General features: G+C 44.0%; 1 protein-coding gene across 1 annotated transcript in view; it reads right to left on the reverse strand.

Moving 5' to 3' along the window:
* Window positions 1–2284: 2284 nt before the first annotated feature.
* The window catches only part of fancd2 (FA complementation group D2), an 84669-nt gene continuing 66564 nt past the window's right edge, over window positions 2285–20389 (reverse strand). Inside the window, exons 35-43 of the mRNA XM_080218829.1 lie at window positions 19797–19919; window positions 17557–17650; window positions 16696–16767; window positions 15890–15928; window positions 13507–13581; window positions 11976–12050; window positions 8154–8300; window positions 6182–6265; window positions 2285–3168 (exon numbers count right to left, since the gene is read on the reverse strand). Coding sequence (XP_080074955.1) covers window positions 3076–3168; window positions 6182–6265; window positions 8154–8300; window positions 11976–12050; window positions 13507–13581; window positions 15890–15928; window positions 16696–16767; window positions 17557–17650; window positions 19797–19919 — 802 coding nt within the window. The 3' untranslated portion in view covers window positions 2285–3075. The remainder of the gene's footprint in view (window positions 3169–6181; window positions 6266–8153; window positions 8301–11975; window positions 12051–13506; window positions 13582–15889; window positions 15929–16695; window positions 16768–17556; window positions 17651–19796; window positions 19920–20389) is intronic.

Raw genomic sequence — 20389 nt, forward strand, 5'->3', positions numbered from 1 at the left:
ATAATCAAATCAAAACCCAAGGTCAAAGTGGTGTTGGTATGTAATGTACACTGTACTACTTTGGAATCCTCTTTAAAAAATACATTTCAACTCTCCTAAGTATCCTTTCCTGTAATATACCTGCCTGATATGACCTCCAACTCCCATTCATAGAACCATAGAAACCTGACAGTGGAGGAGGAGGCCATTCAGCCCATCGAGTCTACACCGGGCCACAATCCCAACTGGGCCCTATTTCCGTAACCCTCACTTACCCTGCTAATCCCCCTGAAACTAGGGTCAATTTAGCATGGCCGATTAATCTGATACGCACATCATTGGACTGTGGGAGGAAACCGGAACACCTGGAGGAAACCCATGCAGAGACAGGGAGAACGTGCAGACTCCGCACTGGCAGTGGCCCAAACTAGCAACTGAACCCGGTTCCCTGGAGCCATGAGGCAGCAATGCTAACCACTGTGCCACCGAGCTGTCCAACAAACGTTTTAAATTCTGGGAATGTCACTCTCATCAGCAAAATCAGATACTGTCTGATGACGGGAGGGCAGCAATGTGATTTCACCAACACTATCTTTGCAGCCCATTGCTACCAACTGTGTGCCTGCGTCAAGAAAATACTAATGACCCAATAATTTTGAATTAGGCAATGTCAATAACACAACTAAGTGGAACATGGTGTTAAAAATTTGAACTAAATTATATAATTTGAAATGAGCTGACTCTATATTAAAGAGTAAAAAAAACTTAAGGGACACAAGACATGTACTCAGATGACCCGGATCTCCCAAGACTCTGTTTTTGGAAAATTTGTTAGTAAGAATGGCTACACCTTGTGTGAAACTCTACCATGTTACTTCATATAATCAACGATCCAGGTCAGGATGCAAAAGAGCACGTCACAAGTAGCTCAGCCTAACATATTTTTGATCATCTGTCTTGTATGACATGAAGTGAGGTCACAGGTGGTATAGATTAACATGAAATGTGCTATTTAAGTCACAAAACAGTCACCTTATGCTAATACCTGCCACTGCTTACTGCACAGTTCAACGCCATTGAGTATTTACAACACCAGGTTAAAGTCCAACAGGTTTATTTGGTAGCATGAGCTTTCGGAGCACTGCTCCTTTATCAAGTTAGTGACTCACCTGAGAAAGGAGCAACACTCCAAAAGCTCGTGATTCCAAATAAATCTATTGGACTTTAACCTGGCGCTGTGAGACTTCCTACTGTGCCCACCCCAATCAATGCCTGCATCTCCCCATCATTGAGCATTTATGCTGAGCAAGGTGTTCTGGTCTCACATGTCTCAAGCTGAGATGAATTAACAATTTTGTAAAACAGCCTTGTTTTAAGGGACCCTGGGAGACAGCCTTTGCACACAAATAACAGGTTAGCAAATTCACTGATTAAAGCAGGCTTATTCCAATGGTGCTGCCTCACCATCCATGTTGGAAAGAGTGAGCGAGGTACCTACTCTCTTGCTCCCCAAAAGGAACAACTGGTTAGTGGTGTGCGAACAAAGAGCAGGGTTGATTATCCAGTCAATTATTCTTTACTTGTGGAAATGGCTGGCATTCACGGGGGTATCAACCTGAATTCACAATGTCTGGGTCGCCAGTCCAATAATGACATATTAAACCCTCAACCTGAAGGAAAAGAGTAATCATGTGTAACACAAAGAAGCAGCCTTGGATGTATATACGATCTGATTAAAGTCAGATTACTTACAGGGCAACTTGATGGTGGTCTGACATTCTCAACCACATGGTTGTCTAAATGATCAAGAACTATGATTTCATTATAGAAATGATGTGGAGATGCTGGTATTGGACTGGGATAGGCACTGTAAGTAGTTTCACAACACCAGGTTAAAGTCCAACAGGTTTATTTGGTATCAAGAGCTTTCAAAGCACTGCTTTGAAAGGTTTGACTCACCTTAAAGTTTACTTATTAGTCTCAAGAAGAGTTACATTAACACTACAGTGAGGTTACTGTGAAAATCCCCTATTTGCCGCACTCTGGCGCCTGTTCTGGTACACAAGGGAGAATTTAGTAGGCCAGTTCACCTAACAGATACCTTCTTCGGACTGTGGAGGAAACCAGAGCATCCAGACGAAACCCACGCAGACTCCGCACAGACCCAAGCTGGCAATCGAACCCGGGTCCCTGGCACTGTGAGGCAGCAGTGCTAATCGCTGTGCCACTGAGTCCCCCCCCACCCCCCACCCCACACACCCCCCCAACCCACACACCCCCCACCCACCCCATTAATGGAGCAGCACTCCGAAAGCTCGTGATACCAAATAAATCTGTTGGACTTTAACTTGGTGTTGTGCAACTTCTGATCATCATCATAGAAAGGTACCCAGTGAAAGGTAAGCAATCCAATGTGATATGGGACACAAGTCACCCCAGTCTACTCTTAATTTGGAGTCTTTGCAATATTTTGCTTGTTTATCCTTAATTTGGGTTTTATTTCCTAAGGTAGCTCACACAACACACTTGTATAAAATCCTTCTATGCGTTACTCCAACACTGCTGCTGACCCTTCTGTTCAAGAACAGTTGAGTTTTGAAGAAACGCACAGCTGTAGCTCTAAGAGGCTTTGGGATGTCTTGAAATCACAAAGGCACTATATAAATTCAAGTCTTTTTTCCTTTTGCACAGGGGAACTTGTGTCAAGCAGCACTATGGCAGGGGAAATTAGACCCTGAGCAGCTGTCGAGATATGTCTCAGGAAGCCTAAGGTTGGGAAGAAATCAATGAAATGTAAGACTCAAAGGGTGGAATTTTCTTTTCCCACCCACCACGGGAATCATAGTGGGCGGGAGCAGACCATGCAAAGGTCCGTTGATCTCGGGCAGGAATTTCCAGCCTTGGGGTGAGGAAAATCCCACCTAAAATCTTCAATGTGTAGAGAAGATGAACACCACATCCCACCCCAACCTGTCCAGGATAATAGGAAGTAACCAAATGACATGTACCAAGTCATGCATGTGCATTTTAAAAACTGGATTTGTAAGGGACTTCCAGTTACATTGTGCTGAGGCCTCGTATACAATAAATACAGACCTATTCACTGCCAGAGTCTTCACTGCTTTCTTCATCATCCCTTGCAGTTTTCCTTGTATCCGATTCGCAGCCATCCATATCCTCCTCACTCTCCTACAAGGCAACAAACAAGCAATGAAAAGCTTTCTCTCAGCCCACAGTAGATACTAAAGAAAGCCAAGATTTCCAAAGATCACAAGTTGTTTACAGATTATGGCTCAGTTGGTAACATGCCCGCCTCTGTGTCAGCAGATTTTGTTCAAGTCCCATTCCAGAGATTATGTACAAAAACTTAGAAACACTCGTGACATCTTTCGGATGCGAAGTCAAATCAAGTGGATCCATCTTAAATGGATCCTATAGGATTATTTTGACCTTCTCTCACCTTTTACATGGTTGACTGCACGATCTCTCCATTAGCGTCTAATTGGGTGTGACCTAACTCACCAAGTTTCATTCAGATCTATCTAATTATGGTCTGAGTATCACTTGAATGGTTTCTTTGCCCATTCCAGCTTTAATGTGCCCCAAGGGTCAACCCTTTTTACCTCCAATTCTTATCAATATGCTATCCCCTCAGCACCATCTGAAAACAGTGCTTGTTTTTACACATACACCAACGACACCCAGCTTTACCTCATCACTATCTCAACTCTTCCACTGATGCTAAATTATCAAACTGTTTGTCAGACATCCAGTACTGTGTGAGCAGAAATTTCCCAATTAAAAATTGAGCAGACCAAAGCCATTTTATTATATTTCACCTCTGTTATAGAAGTTCATTCCCAAACTACCAACTCCATCTTTTCCTCCCGACAACAGTCTGAGGTGCAACCAGATTGTTTGCAATCTTGGAGTCACAAATGACCCGAAGGTGAACTCTTGACCGCATAACTGAGCCACTGCAGAAGTCACCTATTTCCATCTCCATGCTTGACTCTATCCCTACCTTTACTCAAACTATCACCTGTGCTTTTGTTTCCTCAAGATTTGACTATTCCAACATATTATTGACAGGCCTGTCATTCTTACAACTGCAACTTGGTATTACCCTAAACACTGTGCTCGTGTCCTTACTAGTACCAAGTGTCAGTCACCTATCATCCCCTATGCTCACTGACCTGCACTCGCTCCGGGTTAAGTGACGTCTCAATTTTTCACCTCTTATTCACCGCTGAGTGTAGGGTGTAGAAATTTGCTGATGACACAAAGATAAGTGGAAAAGCAAATTGTGCGGAGGGTGTAGAAAGTCTGCAGAGGGATCTAGATAGGCTAAGCGAGTGGGCGAGGACCTGGCAGATGGAATACAATGTTGGCAAGTGTGACGTTATCCACTTTGGCAGGAATAATAGTAGGAGGGATTACTATTTAAAGGGCGAAAAGCTGCAGCATGCTACAGTGCAGAGGGACCTGGGGGTCCTTGTGCATGAGTCGCAAAAACCCAGCCTACAGGTGCAGCAGGTGATCAGGAAGGCAAATGGGATGCTGACCTTCATAGCGAGGGGGATTGAATATAAAAGTAGGGAGGTCTTGCTGCAACTGTACAGGGCACTGGTGAGGCCACAGCCGGAGTACTGTGTGCAGTTTTGGTCGCCGCACTTGCGCAAGGATATTTTGGCCTTGGAGGGAGTGCAGAGGAGGTTTACTAGGCTGATACCGGAGTTGAGGGGGTTGAACTGTGAAGAGAGGCTGAATAGACTGGGCTTGTACTCGTTGGAGTTTAGAAGGATGAGGGGGGGTCTTATTGAGATGTATAAGATGATGAAGGGGATGGATAGGGTAGAGGTGGAGAGGTTCTTCCCACTCAGAAAGGACAGCAGGACTGGAGGGCACAGTCTCAAGATAAGGGGGGGCAGTTTAGAACGGAGTTGAGGAGGAACTTCTTCACTCAAAGGGTGGTGAATCTCTGGAATTCTCTGCCCGTTGAAGTGGTGGAGGCTGCCTCGCTAAATATATTTAAGACACGGGTAGATAGGTTTTTGGTAGGCAAGGGGATTAAGGGTTATGGGGAGAGGGCGGGAATGTGGAACTGAGCCACTTCAGATCAGCCATGATCTTATTGAATGGCGGGGCAGGCTCGAGGGGCTAATTGGCCTACTCCTGCTCCTATTTCTTGTGTTCTTATGTTCTTTATTTTCAAATTTCTCTGTGATAAATGTGCTCATCTAACCCTCTTCTTGAGCACGACTGATTTTAATTGCTCCAATTTGGAGATGCTGGCGTTGGATTGGGGTGGGCACAGGTTAAAGTCCAACAGGTTTATCTGGTATCACGAGCTTTCAGAGCCCTGCTCCTTCATCAGGTGAGTGAGTTAATTGCTCCACCATTGGTAGCTGTTGCTTCAGAAACTTTGCCCATATGCTTTGGAATTCCCTGCCTAAGCCTCTCCAGTTCTCTTTTTCTCCTCTAAGAATGGAATAGATTAGAATCCCTACAATGCTGAAGGAGGCCATTCAGCCCATCGAGGCTGCACCAACAACACTCCCACCCAAGCCAATCTTCGTAACCCTATGTATTTACCCTGCCAATTGCCAGACACCAAGGGACAACTTAGCATGACCAATCAACGTAACCTGCAAATCTTTGGGACTTGGGAGGAAACCAGAACACCCGGCGGAAACCCACACGGGCACGGGGAGAACATGCAAAGTCCACATAGACACAGTCACCCAAGGCCGGAATTGAACCTGGATCTCTGGTGCTGTGAGGCAGTGTGCTAACCACATTTCTTAAAACCTCTTTGTCCAAGCTTTGTTGTGGAGATGCCAGCATTGGACTGGGGTGGGTAAGAGGTCTCACAGCACCAAGTTAAAGTCCAACAGGTTTATGTGGCAGCATGAGTTTTTGGAGCACTGCTCCTTCATCACATGACTCTTCTGATGAAGGAGCAGCACTCCAAAAGCTCATGTTACCAAAGAAACCCACTGGACTTTAACCTGGTGCTGTGAGACTTCTTACTGTGCCCAGGCTTTTGGTCATCTGTTTTAATAGCGCCTTATGTGGTTTGACATCAAACTCTGGGACACCTCATTATGTTAAAGATGCAAGTTGCTGTTGTTTGTGGGGTGTTTCTTCTACAGTTACAGCAAGTTATTTTCCTGTGGCCAACACGCATGTCAGAGCTTACCTCTTCTTCAGCATCGTCAGGTAGCTCTGATTCTTCATCACCCCCACTCTCCTGTTGAGATGTTTGGGACAAAATCTCTCCCCCCTGTGTGAAAACAACAGCCAAATCAGTGAACTGAGTTATTCAGTCTGCTCCAGCAAAGACTTCACTCTGAAATGCTAATCAACACAAACATGCATACAATTTCTACTGAGTTGACAAGGATAGTTGTTGCTCTGTAACAAGTTACTGGGACAGGTATGAAAGAAACACAATGACCATTCCATGACTGACTCTCAACTGCTGTTGTGAAACACCTAGATGTTCAGCTTCATCTTCCCCACACTCTCTTCGCACAAACACACGTGGAAGGGGGGATAATTTAGCCCCTCACCTGACTATGCGCAACACAAAGTATTTTCATAAAAGCAAAACATTGCAGATAAAGCCTTTATAAAGTTCATTTATTAGTGTCACAAGTAGGCTTTTGGGTTTCTTTGTTTGATATCTTCACAACACATTAAGTTTGTTGAGCTTGTTTATTAATGTCACAAGCAGGCTCACATTAATACTGCAATGAAGTTACTGTGAAAATCTCCTGAGGCGCCACACTCCAGCAGCACCCATTCAAGGAGGGAGAACTTAACATGGCCAATGCACCTAACCAGCATGTCTTTTGGGCTGTGGGAATGAAACTGAAACACCTGGAGGAACCCCACGTAGATACAGGGAGAACATGCAGACTCCGCACAGACAGTGACCCAAGCCGGGAATCGAACCCGAGTCCCTGACGCTGTGAGGCAGCAATGCTAACCACTGTGCCACCCATTGATACTGGAAATCTGAAATAAAGAATGCTGGAAAACACTCAGCAGCAGTTCAGGCAGCATCTTTGGAGAGGATATTTCAAGTTTCATACGACTCTTCCTCAAAAAAGAGTTATATTAGACTTGAAACTTTAACTCTTGTTTCTATCTCCACAGCTGCTGCTAGACTTGCTGGGTTTTTTCAGCATTTTCAGTTTTCATTGCAAGATATTTTCAATTGTCAGTTGCCACAGTTACACATCTGGAGTGTACAATAACATGAGCAGCAAGGCCACTGTAGCAGCCAATTCCAGGCTAGTACTGTTTGTGGTAGGAGCATTAAAGGTCTTAATTAAAATTGAGAAACTTGTGTAGTATCGGGGAGGAAATTGGTGAGAAATGGTAAATGCCCATTACATAACTACCAAGGCTGCAAAGAACAAAACAAAAGATGCGGAGGTAGTGACTGGGTTATGTCATCCTGGGATGTTAAATGAAATCTGCAGATGTAGGGAAAATGAAAACGTAAGGAATTTATTATTGTTCAAATCTTGGAAAAGAATAAGTTTGAACGGAAGATGTCCCAAACTGTTTTACGGCCAATTCCCACAAACAGCAATGCTATAATAATCTGTGTTGCTGTGCTTGTCTTGAAGGATAAAACATCCCAGGTCACTAACGATAAGTGACTGTCCCACTCTTCTTCGAAGATGCCAATGGCATCCTTTAGGTCCGCATCAGACGGCAGACATGGCCTCTCATTTGAAAGACACCATCACCAACAATGCAGCATTCCCTTAGTAGGACACTGCAGTATCAGCTTCGTGTCAGTGCTTCGTTCTCTGGAATGGGACTTGAATCCACAACCCTCTGACTCAGACATCTGCCAACTGAGCCACAGATGATGTGACCATTCCCGATTTCAACAGGGTCGGGGTTGTGTAGGAGGGAATAGTTGTGGCTTAGGCGGAATGAGCCTAACCCTTTAAAAATATAACAAACTGATAAGCTTGTAACACAATTATACAGTGTATAACTGCAACCAAAACAGAAAATGCTGAAAAACCTCAGCAGGTCACAGCATTTTCTGTTTTCGTTTCAGATTCCAGTGTCCAAACTATTTTGCTTTTACTATAACTACACTTTGTTAAACTTACAAAGGTAATGCTACACGTGCTTGTACTCACCTGCAGGTCCCTGTTTTTGAGGTTTCCAAGCCAGAATGCCTCTTGGCACTTGTTGATGGTTAACATTGCTTTAACTCGGCACACAAATAGCTCCAACAGCCTCTTCAACGGTGGGACATGATTGGTCAAGTTGGTGTCTTGGTTGAGCTACAAGCCAAGTCAGAAGGGAGGGGAGGAAGTCATTTCTCAGAAGTCATTTCAGCAGAACTGAGCAAGTCCACTTCCTCCTGATTGACAGTCCAGTCAAAAACCATCAAAAAGCTCTAACAAGACAACATCACCTATATTTCACTTCCCATTCATGTAAGGCCAGCTGGTTTATAATCTACCAATCCATATCACACCCTATCTTTCAGGGGCATCTTCATTATAAGACATCCCTGTTTTCACACACGCTCCTTGTATTAGCACAGCTCTTGAAAACATCACCTGGATTTTTACCTTCTATCTTGAAGCATCTCCCATCCCCCCTCCCGAAACAAGACGTAACTAAATTCTAGATTCCAAATAAGACTGGATTTTCTGATCCACATTACCTCAATATTGATAGAACTTCATTTAACATTGACATTAAAATAAGAATGACAGGGGAATTGAAGTTAACATGACAACAATTTATCTGTGGGTTATCCACCATAATATTCTAAGTTCTTGACAATTGCAACCATCCAATCTGGTGACACCGACAGCGGGATTTTCCATCCATGCCAGCCCATTAATGGGAGGGGAACATCCCACACAATGTTGACAGATCTTTGTGTGGTCCGTGTCCCGCCCACTATGAATCCCATGGCAGGCAGGTTGGGAAAATTTTGCCCTGAATGTTCAGTCTGCTAGAACTTTTTTTTACATATAGGTATAAAAATGATTTTACTCATTATAATGCAACACCAGTTATGTGAACACCACCGGTGTGTATTACCTTTCATATCTGTAAATCTATTCACTGCCCATAAATTGAACAATCCTATATGCTTAGAGCTCTGTTCCATACAGCACCACAGGCGATGGGGACGATTCACCAACTTACGCAAGGATATTTTGGCCTTGGAGGGAGTGGAGAGGAGGTTTACTAGGCTGATGCCGGAGTTGAGGGGAGAGGCTGAATAAACTAGGCTTGTACTCGTTAGAGTTTAGAAGAATGAGGGGAGATCTCATTGAGACATATAAGATGATGAATGGGATGGATAGGATAGAGGTGGAGAGACTCTTCCTGCTCAGAAAGGACAGTAGGACTAGGGGGCACAGCCTCAAGATAAAGGGGGGGGGTGCGGTTTAGAACGGAGTTGAGGAGGAACTTCTTCACTCAAAGGGTGGTGAATCTCTGGAATTCTCTGCCCGTTGAAGTGGTGGAGGCTGCCTCGCTAAATATTTTTAAGACGCGGGTTGATGGGTTTTTGATAAGCGAGGGGATTAAGGGTTATGGGGAGAGGGCGGGAAAGTGGAACTGAGCCACGACAGATCAGCCATGATCTTATTGAATGGCGGGGCAGGCTCGAAGGGCTAGATGGCCTACTCCTGCTCCTATTTCTTATGTAAGAACATAAGAAATAGGAGCAGGAGTAGGCCATCTAGCCCTTCGAGCCTGCCCCGCCATTCAATAAGATCATGGCTGATCTGTTGTGGCTCAGTTCCACTTTCCCGCCCTCTCCCCATAACCCTTAATTCCCTTGTCTGTCAAAAACCTACCTACCTGTGTCTTAAACATATTTAGCGAGGTCGCCTCCACCACTTCAACAAGCAAAGAATTCCAGAGATTCACCACCCTTTGAGTGAAGAAGTTCCTCCTCAACTCCATTCTAAACTGCCCCCCCCCCCCCCCCCCCCCCCCCCCCACTTATCTTGAGGCTGTGCCCTCTAGTCCTGCTGTCCTTTCTGAGCGGGAAGAATCTCTCTACCTCTACCCTATCCAACCCTTTCATCATCTTATACGTCTCTATAAGATCCCCCCTCATCCTTCTAAATTCCAACGAGTACAGACGCAGTCTATTTAGTCTCTCTTCATAGTCTAACCCCCTCATTTCCGGTATCAGTCTAGTGAACCTCCTCTGCACTCCCTCCAAGGCCAAAATATCCTTGCGCAAGTGCGGCGACCAAAACTGCACACAGTACTCCAGCTGCGGCCTCACCAGTGCCCTGTACAGTTGAGGCAAGACCTCCCTGATTTTATATTCTATCCCCCTCGCTATAAAGGCCAGCGACCCATTCGCCTTCTTGATCACCTGCTGCACCTGCAGACTGGGTTTTTGAGACTCATGCACAAGGACCCCCAGGTCCCTCTGCACCGTAGCATGCTGCAGCTTTTCGCCCTTTAAATAGTAATCCCTCCTACTATTATTTCTGCCAAAATAATAGTATTTTGGGATTTGGGATTCTCCCAAAAAAATTCTAAACATTGAATTCACGTGAAAGCTGAAGTAAATCACACTGGTTTTTCCAGTGGTAGTTCAGAGGACAATCTCCCACACTCTGTGCACTGCTGAATGCACCAGCATAAATCACATTAAAAGTCTATTCCCACTGGAGAGACCGACAGCATAGCGCTGAGCGAGTCACTGTGCATGCGACAATCTGTTAGCGCTGAGACCAGTGCGTGCGCAGTGGCCCCTGTCTGCTGGCTTCCTGATTGCTGGCCAGCCCAGCGACCACCCACCTCCCCCACTTGATCGCTGGCCTCCCAAGCAGCCCCACCCCCCGATCTCTCACACATTCCCCCCATCTCCCTCCACCCACTGCAGCCCCAATGCTCCCCTCTCAACCCTGACCACGCCTAGCAGGCTGCTCCCCCCTCCCCCACCTGCCAGCCCCAATCCCTCTACTCCCTCCCTCTGTCCCTCAGCCCATATGCAGAGTGGCAATGGGACCCCCTCCAATCACTCCCCGAGCTCCCCCAATAGATCCCTTCCCCTTTGGCCCCACCCACTTTGCACCGCCCCAAGGTGTCACTGAGTAGTCGCACTTTGCTCCTTGAGCAGTGCCAGGGGCTCAGGCTGGCACTGCCTAGGCACCAATGCCAAGAGGGCACCCTCCCAACTACCTGACCTTTTGGGAGTCCCTATTTGTCCCCCCTTCACTCCAACGGGGTCAGGCCACCAGCCCTTTGCTAGCGAGAGCTATACTAAAACCTGCTGAAGTGAAACACTCCTGGGAGGGAGAGGAGGGTGGGAGAGAGAGACTAGCAGGTCTGGAGACTTCAGTCCTGGGCTGCTAGTAGCATTTAAAATATGTGTAAATGAATGCACATATAATATGCAGCCCCACACTTATATCCGGCGCAGAAATCTGGCACTGGGAGACGCACTCAGGGCCAGATGCCCATCGCAGATCCCATGGACCAGTGCTTGAATCTCCCGGCCCACGGCGCTGATTTTTTTTAGCACAGCAAGATGGGAGAATCGCCCCCGCTACGTTTACAATAACTTCACTACGGTGGCACAATCAATTTAGAAATGTTTTTCACTATTAGGAGTCAAATTTCGATCCAAAATGACTGGATGTAGATCTTGTCTTCCCTGGCTAAATGCACGCTCAATAAATTGGGTTCTGACATTGCCAATGTAGAGATAAAGGCCATATGTCTGATATCAAGATTTGTTTTCCCACATCTTCCTCATATATATCACCCAAATGTGTTTTTCAGGATCCTCGTAGCTCATCATATTTAAATTGAGTAAACCAGCCCGTTTTTAAAAAAGTTATATTAACAGCGGAGGTTATATCATAATCATTAGACATTCTTGCACTAAACTCAAGTTTCTAGCAAGAGAGTTCATTCATATGATCTATTTCAAATTGCAATAACATTGTATGTTATAGTAATACCTTGCTATGTCCACACATATGGTGCAACTGGCGAGTGCTCAGCTGTAGGGTTTTCAGCAGACTCTGAGCATCCTCCTTTAAGGAAAAAAAGAGAATAGCCTCAGGATACAGACTGAAGTTGTGGGAAGAAAGAATAACAGCTGTTCTATTTTAAGAAATAAAGAAAAACCACTCTGAAATTGAACATGTAACATGAATCCCCTGCCCTCTCTACCTTTATGCTACAGTAAAACTATTCCATCAAATCAAAATCCAGGCCAAGAGTTGTTTTGGTAATTCCAAATGCAAGAAAGGTTCTGCAGCTGCACAATGAGACAACACAGTCACTTCCACTCAGTTTATCCACAGCTCCCAACTTCAGGTGGGTGATGCGGTGGCACAGTGGTTAGCACTGCTGTCTCACAGCATCAGGGACCCAGGTTCGAATCCTGGCGTGGGTCACTGTCTGTGTGGAGTTTGCACATTCTCCCTGTGTCTGCATGGGTTTCCTCTGAATGCTCCGGTTTCCTCCCACAGTCTGAAAGATGTGCTGGTTAGGTGCATTGGCCCGAACAGGCGCCAGAGTGTGGCAACTAGGGGAATTTCACAGTAACTTCACTGCAGTGTTAATGTAAGCCTTTCTTGTGACTAATAAATAAACTTAAAAAGATGAGGCAGTTTCCACAGAGACACAAGGATGTCTGCATGATGTTGCACCAAGCAGTTACAGAGCAACATTGTCAGGTGCCTGGAGCAAACTCCTTGCCTGATTCCTGGCTGCGTGAATGGTAAATAAAAATCATAGATAAATTAGAAAACAGAAGGATGCCATTATTCTGAACATTTCTTCAACTCTAGTTTTTAATGTGGTGTAGAGATAATTATTGACTATCTAAATTAAACATAGAAATTCTGTTTTGTCTGTTAAAATCCTCAGCATGTATGTACTGATACAGACATGTAGGTAGGTACAGATACACATATGTATTGCTTCGTACATGTATATATGTATTGATCACTGCAAGCATGGTGTTTAGATTCAGTCTCCAGCATTTCTATTGCTTCAACTCAGGTGGACGTAAAACACCCCATGACACTCGTTCGGAGGGGAACATGGGTGTTCCCCACAGCATCCTAAGCAGATATGTATCCCTCAATCAACATCACCAAAACAGATTATCCAGTCATTATCTCATTGCTTTTTGCAAAAGCCTTGTGCGCCCGAATTGGTTGCCACATTTCCTATTCTGCAACAACGGTTAAATTTCAAGAGTATTTAATTGGCTATAAAACACCTTGGGGCTTCCTGAGATCATACAAGGCTCCATTATAAGCACATGTCCTTTATTTCTGTAACTCAGTCAGTGGCTAATTAATTAGCTGTGGACTTGCATTACTTCCATTTTTTGTTTATGGTCTCCTCTGACCATTTTTGAGAGCATCCATCACTAAATTACATTTAGACCATCTGAACCAGTTGATTAGATTGTGGCTTTATTTTTAAGTTCTACTTATTTCTTCCTAAACTTGCATTGAGTGTGGAAATTCGTACCCTGTGTTTCTTGAAGCTGTTGTCAAGGAGCGGCATGCCTTGCTTCAGGAAAGATTCAACGAAAAGGCGTCCATGCTGCGTCACAAAAATACAACCATGCATTAGACTAAAATACTATAGCAATTGTATCTCTGTAGAACTCATTTCTATAAAAATTATACATTATGTGCAAAATCAAAGAGTTTAATTTAGTGTCGTTTATGGTGGACCAATAGCAACATACTTTCCAGTATAATATGTTACAAGTAGTAATTAGGACAAAACTTCAATTTCACATTCCTCACAATCAAAGTTTCGGTGACACACAATGAGGGCTAACCAGCAATCACAGACTAGGCATTATCCTCCGTGCGTTGCAGGAAGGCAGATTATGTTATAGAAAGATACCACAGTCATTGCATCCTGTCCTCTCATGCCTTCTAAAAATAAGCTCAATACCAGCAATGGGAGACATGGTGGCAAAGTGGTTAGCACTGCTGCCTCTCACTGCCAGGGACTCAGGTTCGATTCCTGGCTTGGATCACTGTTCACGCTGAGTCTACACATTCTCACTATGTTTGAGTGGGTTTCCTCCAAATGCTCCGGTTTCCTCTCTCAGTCCAAAGACGTGCAGGTTAGGTGGACTGGCCATGCTAAAGTGCTCCTTAATGTTCCAAAATCTGTAGGTTAGGGGGGTTAGTGGGGTAAATATGTGCGGTCACAGGGATAAGGCAGGTTGATGGGACTGGGTGAGATGCTCCGTCAGAGAGCTGGTGCAGATTCAAATGGCTGAATGGTCTCCTTCTGCACCTTAGGGACTCTATGGCCCGAATTTTACCATCCTGCCGGCCACAGGAATCGGAGCAAGCAAGGGGCGGACCACAGAAAGGTCTGTTGACTTTGAGTTGGGTTTTATGGTTTTGGGACAAGCGAGGCTGCAAAATGCCGCCCAATGATTCTATGATACGAGTTTGTAATCTTATTGACTCACCAGTGAAATACTGCAGAAATTTTTTTTTTAAGAAGCACAAAAAATGATTTGCATTTTTATAACATTTTTCATGACTCAAGGACAGCCCAAAGTGCCAATCTAAGCACAATATCCCAGTGTTGCTTCAGAAATAAGTCTTGGCCAAGTCAGTGGGAGATCTCCTGTTCCTCTTTCAATTTTGCCACGGGATCTTTTAAACCCACCCGAGAGAGCAGACAGGCCTTCATTTAGCATCTCACCCACAAAAGTGGCAGCTCTGACAGCACAGCGCTCCCTCACTACTCCAACAGAGTGTCATCAAGATTTTCTGCTAAATTCTGTTTAAGATTTAAAAATCCCCAACCTTGGTTAGCGCTACTGCCTCACAGCACCTGGGACCCGGGTTTGATTCCCGGCTTGGGTCGCTGCCTGTGTGGAGTCTGCACGTTCTCCCTGTGTCTGTGTGAGTTTCCTCCGGGTGCTCCAGTTTCCTCCCACAGTCCAAAAGATGTGCTGTTTAGATGTATCAGCCATGCTAAATTCTCCCTCAGTGTACCCGAACAGGCGGCTAGGGGATTTTCACAGTAACTTCATGGCAGTGTTAACTTAAGCCTTACTTGTGGCTAATAAGTAAACTTTTTCAGTTTTACTTCAAACACAGGAGCAAAACAAGCACTTCTAAGCCAAGGTGTGGACAGCATGGTGGCAGTGGTTAGTGCTGCTGCTTCACAGCGCTGGCGACCCGGGATTGATTCCTGGCTTGGGTCATTATCTGTGTGGAGTTTCCACCTTCTCCCCCGTGTCTGCGTGGGTTTCCTCCAGATGCTCCGATTTCCTCCCACTGTCCAAAAATGTGTAGGTTAGGTTGATTGGGCGTGCTAAATTGCCCCTTAGTGCCCTGGGATGTGTAGGTTAGAGGGATTAGCGGGCCATATGTGTGGGGTTGTGGGGATAGGGCCTGGAGTGGGATTGTAGTCGGTGCAGACTTGATGGGTCGAAAGGTCTCCCTCTGCACTGTAGGAATTCTATGATTCAATGAAGGTTGACACATATTGTTCACATGAAATGCTAAATTCAGGTCTTGTTGATTTGTCTAAGCAGATATTAAAAATGCAATGAAGTTATTCCAGGAGGAGTGGCAGTTCTCCCAGTACCCTGGTCAACATTCTCCTCTCACCTAATAAAGAACACTCTCTGTAGACGTAACTTAAACATGTATTGTAGGATGCTGCTGGTAAGGATCAGCTCCTGCTTTTGCCTATGCAACAAGTATCATACTTCAAGGAACAAAGTAATTGATCACATTATAATTGATTAGCACTTTGAGATGTTTTAATGATGTAATAATGTACCACACAAATGCAAATTATTGTTCTTTAGAAAAACCATTCAACATATCACCGTCAGACAAAAACAAATTTATAAATTGATTACCTTGAGACAAACAGCCAAGACAGGTCTGCTGTCAAATATCTGCATGGTTAAAAAGCATTAATGAACATAAGTACAAATTTTTTTGAAGTATGACCAATGCAAACAACAGGTACTAAAACAAACGTTTACAATATAAAGTTATATGAACAGACAGTTCTTACACAACCTGCAATGGGCATTAGCATGTGGCACTATAGTAATGCTTCAATCTCCTATTTCCTTTGGAGTTTGATCTCACCTACACCGGTGCAGGTGAAACAGAGCAAAGAGAAAAACAGGAGTGAAAATCCCAAAGCTCTTTTAGCCATGTCCTTGCAGGCGATTCAGTGCGACAATGGTGAGGAAGAACTCAACCCTTGCTGTCTTAACAAAACACTACTCTGTGAGTCAGAGGACATGTCTGCCTGTAAAGGGTGGCAGTCCAAAAGACCTGCTGTTTAGGTGCATTGGCCATGCTAAATTCTCCACAGTGTACCCGAACAGGCGCCGGAGTGTGGCGACCAGGTGATTTTCACTGTAACTTCATTGCAGTGTTAGTGTAAGCCTACTTGTGGCGATAATAAATAAACTTTAGAAAAGTTTGGAAATCCCTTCCACAAACAAGTGCTTAAGCTAGCTCAACTGCAAATTTTACATCTGAGATTGATAGACTTTTGTTAACCAAAGATACTAAGGGACATGGAAAGGGTCAAGTAAAGGGAGTTAGGTGGCTGATCACCCATGACTTCACTGAATGGCAGAACAGGCATGCTGGATGGCCTACTGTTAATTTCTTACCCTTATCAAAAACTAAATCTCTCTGTTACCTTTACAAGATTTACTAGGATATGGAAATCCCGCACAGCTACATTCCATCGCAGCAGCTTCTCTAGCTGCACCTGAAACCAAACATAGGTCAATTAAAAGAGAAACATTCTTTAAAAATATAATGTGGAGATGCCGGCGTTGGACTGGGGTGGGCACAGTGAGAAGTCTCAAACACTTGGTTAAAATCCTACAGGTTTATTTGGAATCACAAGCTTTCGAAAAGGACAATAATGCCTACTGCACATCCATTCACCTGATGAAGGAGCAGTGCTCCGAAAGCTCCTGACTGCAAATAAACCTGTTCGACTGTAACTGGTGTTGTGCGAACTCTTACTTTAAAAGAATGTATATTTTTATTAAAACAGTCACAACTTTTTTCCATTCCACATCATTCCAAGAACAGCTCCCTTCATCTCATTGCTTGTAAATGACAGTCCCCAACTTCACCAATACAGTTTCCATGTTGTACTTGTTAAGTGTTCTTTTGTAACTATTCTTGTCCATCATTCCAAACCTTTGTATAAACAGGTTGCATAGGTATTTGATAGTCAATGTCTGTCTGGTGAAGGCAGGCAACAAAAAAGAGGCGAGCACATCTCATCCAGAGTATATCAAGTACTCATCAAAAATTCACCAAACAAAAAGCTTCTTCCCCCTCCCTTAATAACTTCTCTGTGATGTATGCATTATTTCTGGACTGTTTTGTGAAGGTCAAGTCGACTGTACATCCATTAAATCTTTAAAAGACAATCTACTGATGTCCTTTTATTCCATCTTTTTGCTACCAGTGACAGGTTTCCTTCCACAGGATTCGAACTGCAGTGCTGCAAAATGGTGCTATGTCAACAGATCAACCTTACCTCAGCTGGATCGGACTGCAGGCCAGCTGGAATGTTCTTTACCGACTTGTCCAATTCCCTCATCATTACTCGGTAGAAAACCAGAAACGTTTGCCTGTGAAGAAATTGAGCAGATCATTTCATTGTTTTCCTAAGCTTAATTCCATTATTCAGGTCGGTATCTTCTCACAAAATGCAGTGGGAGGGATATTATGGCCTCACTCAAGTATCACCAGAAATTCCCACCCAATTGAATACAAGAGTTGGGGTGTCTTGTTGAAGTTGTACAAGACCACATCTCATAAGGCCACACTTGGAATACTGTGTGCAATTCTGGTCACCCTATTATAGAAAGAACATTATTAAACCTGAAAGAGTGCAGCAAAGATTTACGAGGATGCCACCGGGAATTGATGGATTGAGTTATAAGGAGGCTGAATAGACTGGAACTTTTTTTCTCTGGAACGTAGGAGGCAATGGGTGACCTTATAGAAGTCTATAAAATAATGAGGGGCATAGACAAGGTAGATAATCAATATCTTTTCCCAAAAGTAGGGGAGTCTAAAACTAAGGGGCATAGGTTTAAGATGAGAAGGGAGAGATACAAAAGTGTCCAGATGGGCAATTTTTTCACACAGAGGGTGGTGAGCGTCTGGAACAAGCTGCCAGAGGTAGCAGTAGAAGTGGGTTCAATTTTATCTTTTAAAAAGCATTTAGATAGTTACATGGGTAAGATGGGTATGGAGGAATGTGGGCCAAATGCAGGCAATTGGGATTAGCATAGGGGTTTAAAAATGAAAGGACAGCATAGACAAGTTGGGCTGAAGGGCCTGATTCCATGCTGTAAACTTCTATGACTCTAGGTCAACGGACATTTATGTTGTCCACATCTCACACCTATCGATTCCAGGGCAGGCGGGGAGGTAGAATTCCAGCAAATTATTGAAAAGGGTGGCAAACCTTCTGATGATGTCCAGTATGCAGCTAAAGTGAGGGTGACCTCGAGTTTTTAAGTTTAAGTTTATTTATTAGTATCACAATAGGCTTACATTAACACTGCAATGTAGTTACAGTGAAAATCCCCTGGTGCCTGTTCAGGTACACTGAGGAGAATTCAGCATGGCCAATGCACCTAACCAGCACGTCTTTTCGACTGTGGGAGGAAACTGGAGCACCCAGAGGAAACCTAGGGCCTGGGTAAGATGCTCTGTTGGACAGTTGGTGCAGACTCAATGGGCTGAATGGCTTCCTTCTGTGCCATAGTGGTTTTATGATTCCCATGTCATTATACCCTCAATATAGCAGCCATGCTATTCCTTGGGTCATTCCACAACTGTCGACAAGCTATCCACATGACAATTCCACAGATGGTGACCTAATTGAGGCATACAAGATGATCAGAGGGTTAGACAGTGAGAGCCTTTTTCCTCGGATGGTGGTGACTAACACGAGGGGACATAGCTTTAAATTGAGGGGTGGTAATTATAGGATGGATGTCAGAGGTAGGTTCTTTACTCAGAGCGTAGAAAGGGCGTGGAATGCCCTGCCTGCAGCAGTTGTGGACTCGCCAACTTTAAGAGCATTCAAATGGTCATTGGATAGGCTATGGATAACATTGGGATAGTTTAGGTTAGAGGGTCATTAGATTGGTTCCACTGGTTGGCACAACATCGAGGGCCGAATGGCCTGTACTGCACTGTAATGTTCTATGTTCTAGATATTTCACAGCTTCTGAAGATATTGTTAGCAATGGATAATGAAAACTCAAATTCTACAATTTCTCTGCTCAAAACAATGTTGCTACGTCTTAGCTTGTAGGATTTGATATCCCCCTCCTCTATTATTTTTGTTGTTTAAGATGGTGCCTCAGAATGGTGTACAATTTTAAAGGCATTTTTGACTCTAGGGTACTTCATCTTGGTGAGACCAGAAGAAACAAGTGTTGAGATGTTGAGATTAATACAGCTCTTAACAGAAATCCGCAGCAGGTAACACTATACAATGATCGTGAGCAAGAAAATCGTCATCTCTCTATGTACTTAAGTACATAACAGAGATCAATTGGAGCGTGCGATCATCTCCCCCCTCAACTGAGAACTACTAACTAAGCTGAGACTAGTTGACAGAGGAGGAGATGGAAGTGATAAGGGTGTGTTTCCAGATGTTGCAACATCAGGCAGCTGAACTGTCTGATTTCAGCTAATGGTTGTGCAATAACTTCAAAAGTGCTGATGTTGGCAGAATCGACAATCCACTCGCACCTGGACAGTGTTGGAAATGTGTTTGAGCTTCCGTCCTTGGTCGAATTCAACAGCTCAGGAACTCCCACACCAGCAATTTCCTCCACAGATTTCAACACATCATCGGTATGCTTCAGGTAAATACTGCGAACATGGCAAAAAAAACAAAATTTACCCATCAGATTACTCCACGTGTATCCGAAACAACAATACTTCATGCCATTTGCGAATGTCTTTAATTCCATTCCCCTCCACACAACACTTCCAGGCCTGTCAATGCAGGTATTTAAAAGCAAATTTGCAACATGAGTAATTCACCAACCAAAGTCAATTTGCTTTGGAAAGTATATGGTCACTACATTGCAAAAAGCACACTGAATATAGTTTCACTGAACATTCCAAGAAAATAAATAAATTTATAGAACACATTATCTATTAATAAACCAACTCACTGCTCCCAAATGTATTCCATGTGCTCAAAAATAAATTGTCATCGGCAAAATATACTGATGTATAAATATGCTGGGCTAAAGGGTGATAGAATGCAGTTCTGTCTTGTAAGTAGCTATTCCCGAATAAATTGCTAATTCCCACAAGATTATTCAAATGAGAGA

Source organism: Carcharhinus amblyrhynchos, chromosome 3, assembly GCF_965287045.1.
Source record: "Carcharhinus amblyrhynchos chromosome 3, sCarAmb.v2.hapA, whole genome shotgun sequence".
Classification (NCBI taxonomy): Eukaryota; Metazoa; Chordata; class Chondrichthyes; order Carcharhiniformes; family Carcharhinidae; genus Carcharhinus; species Carcharhinus amblyrhynchos.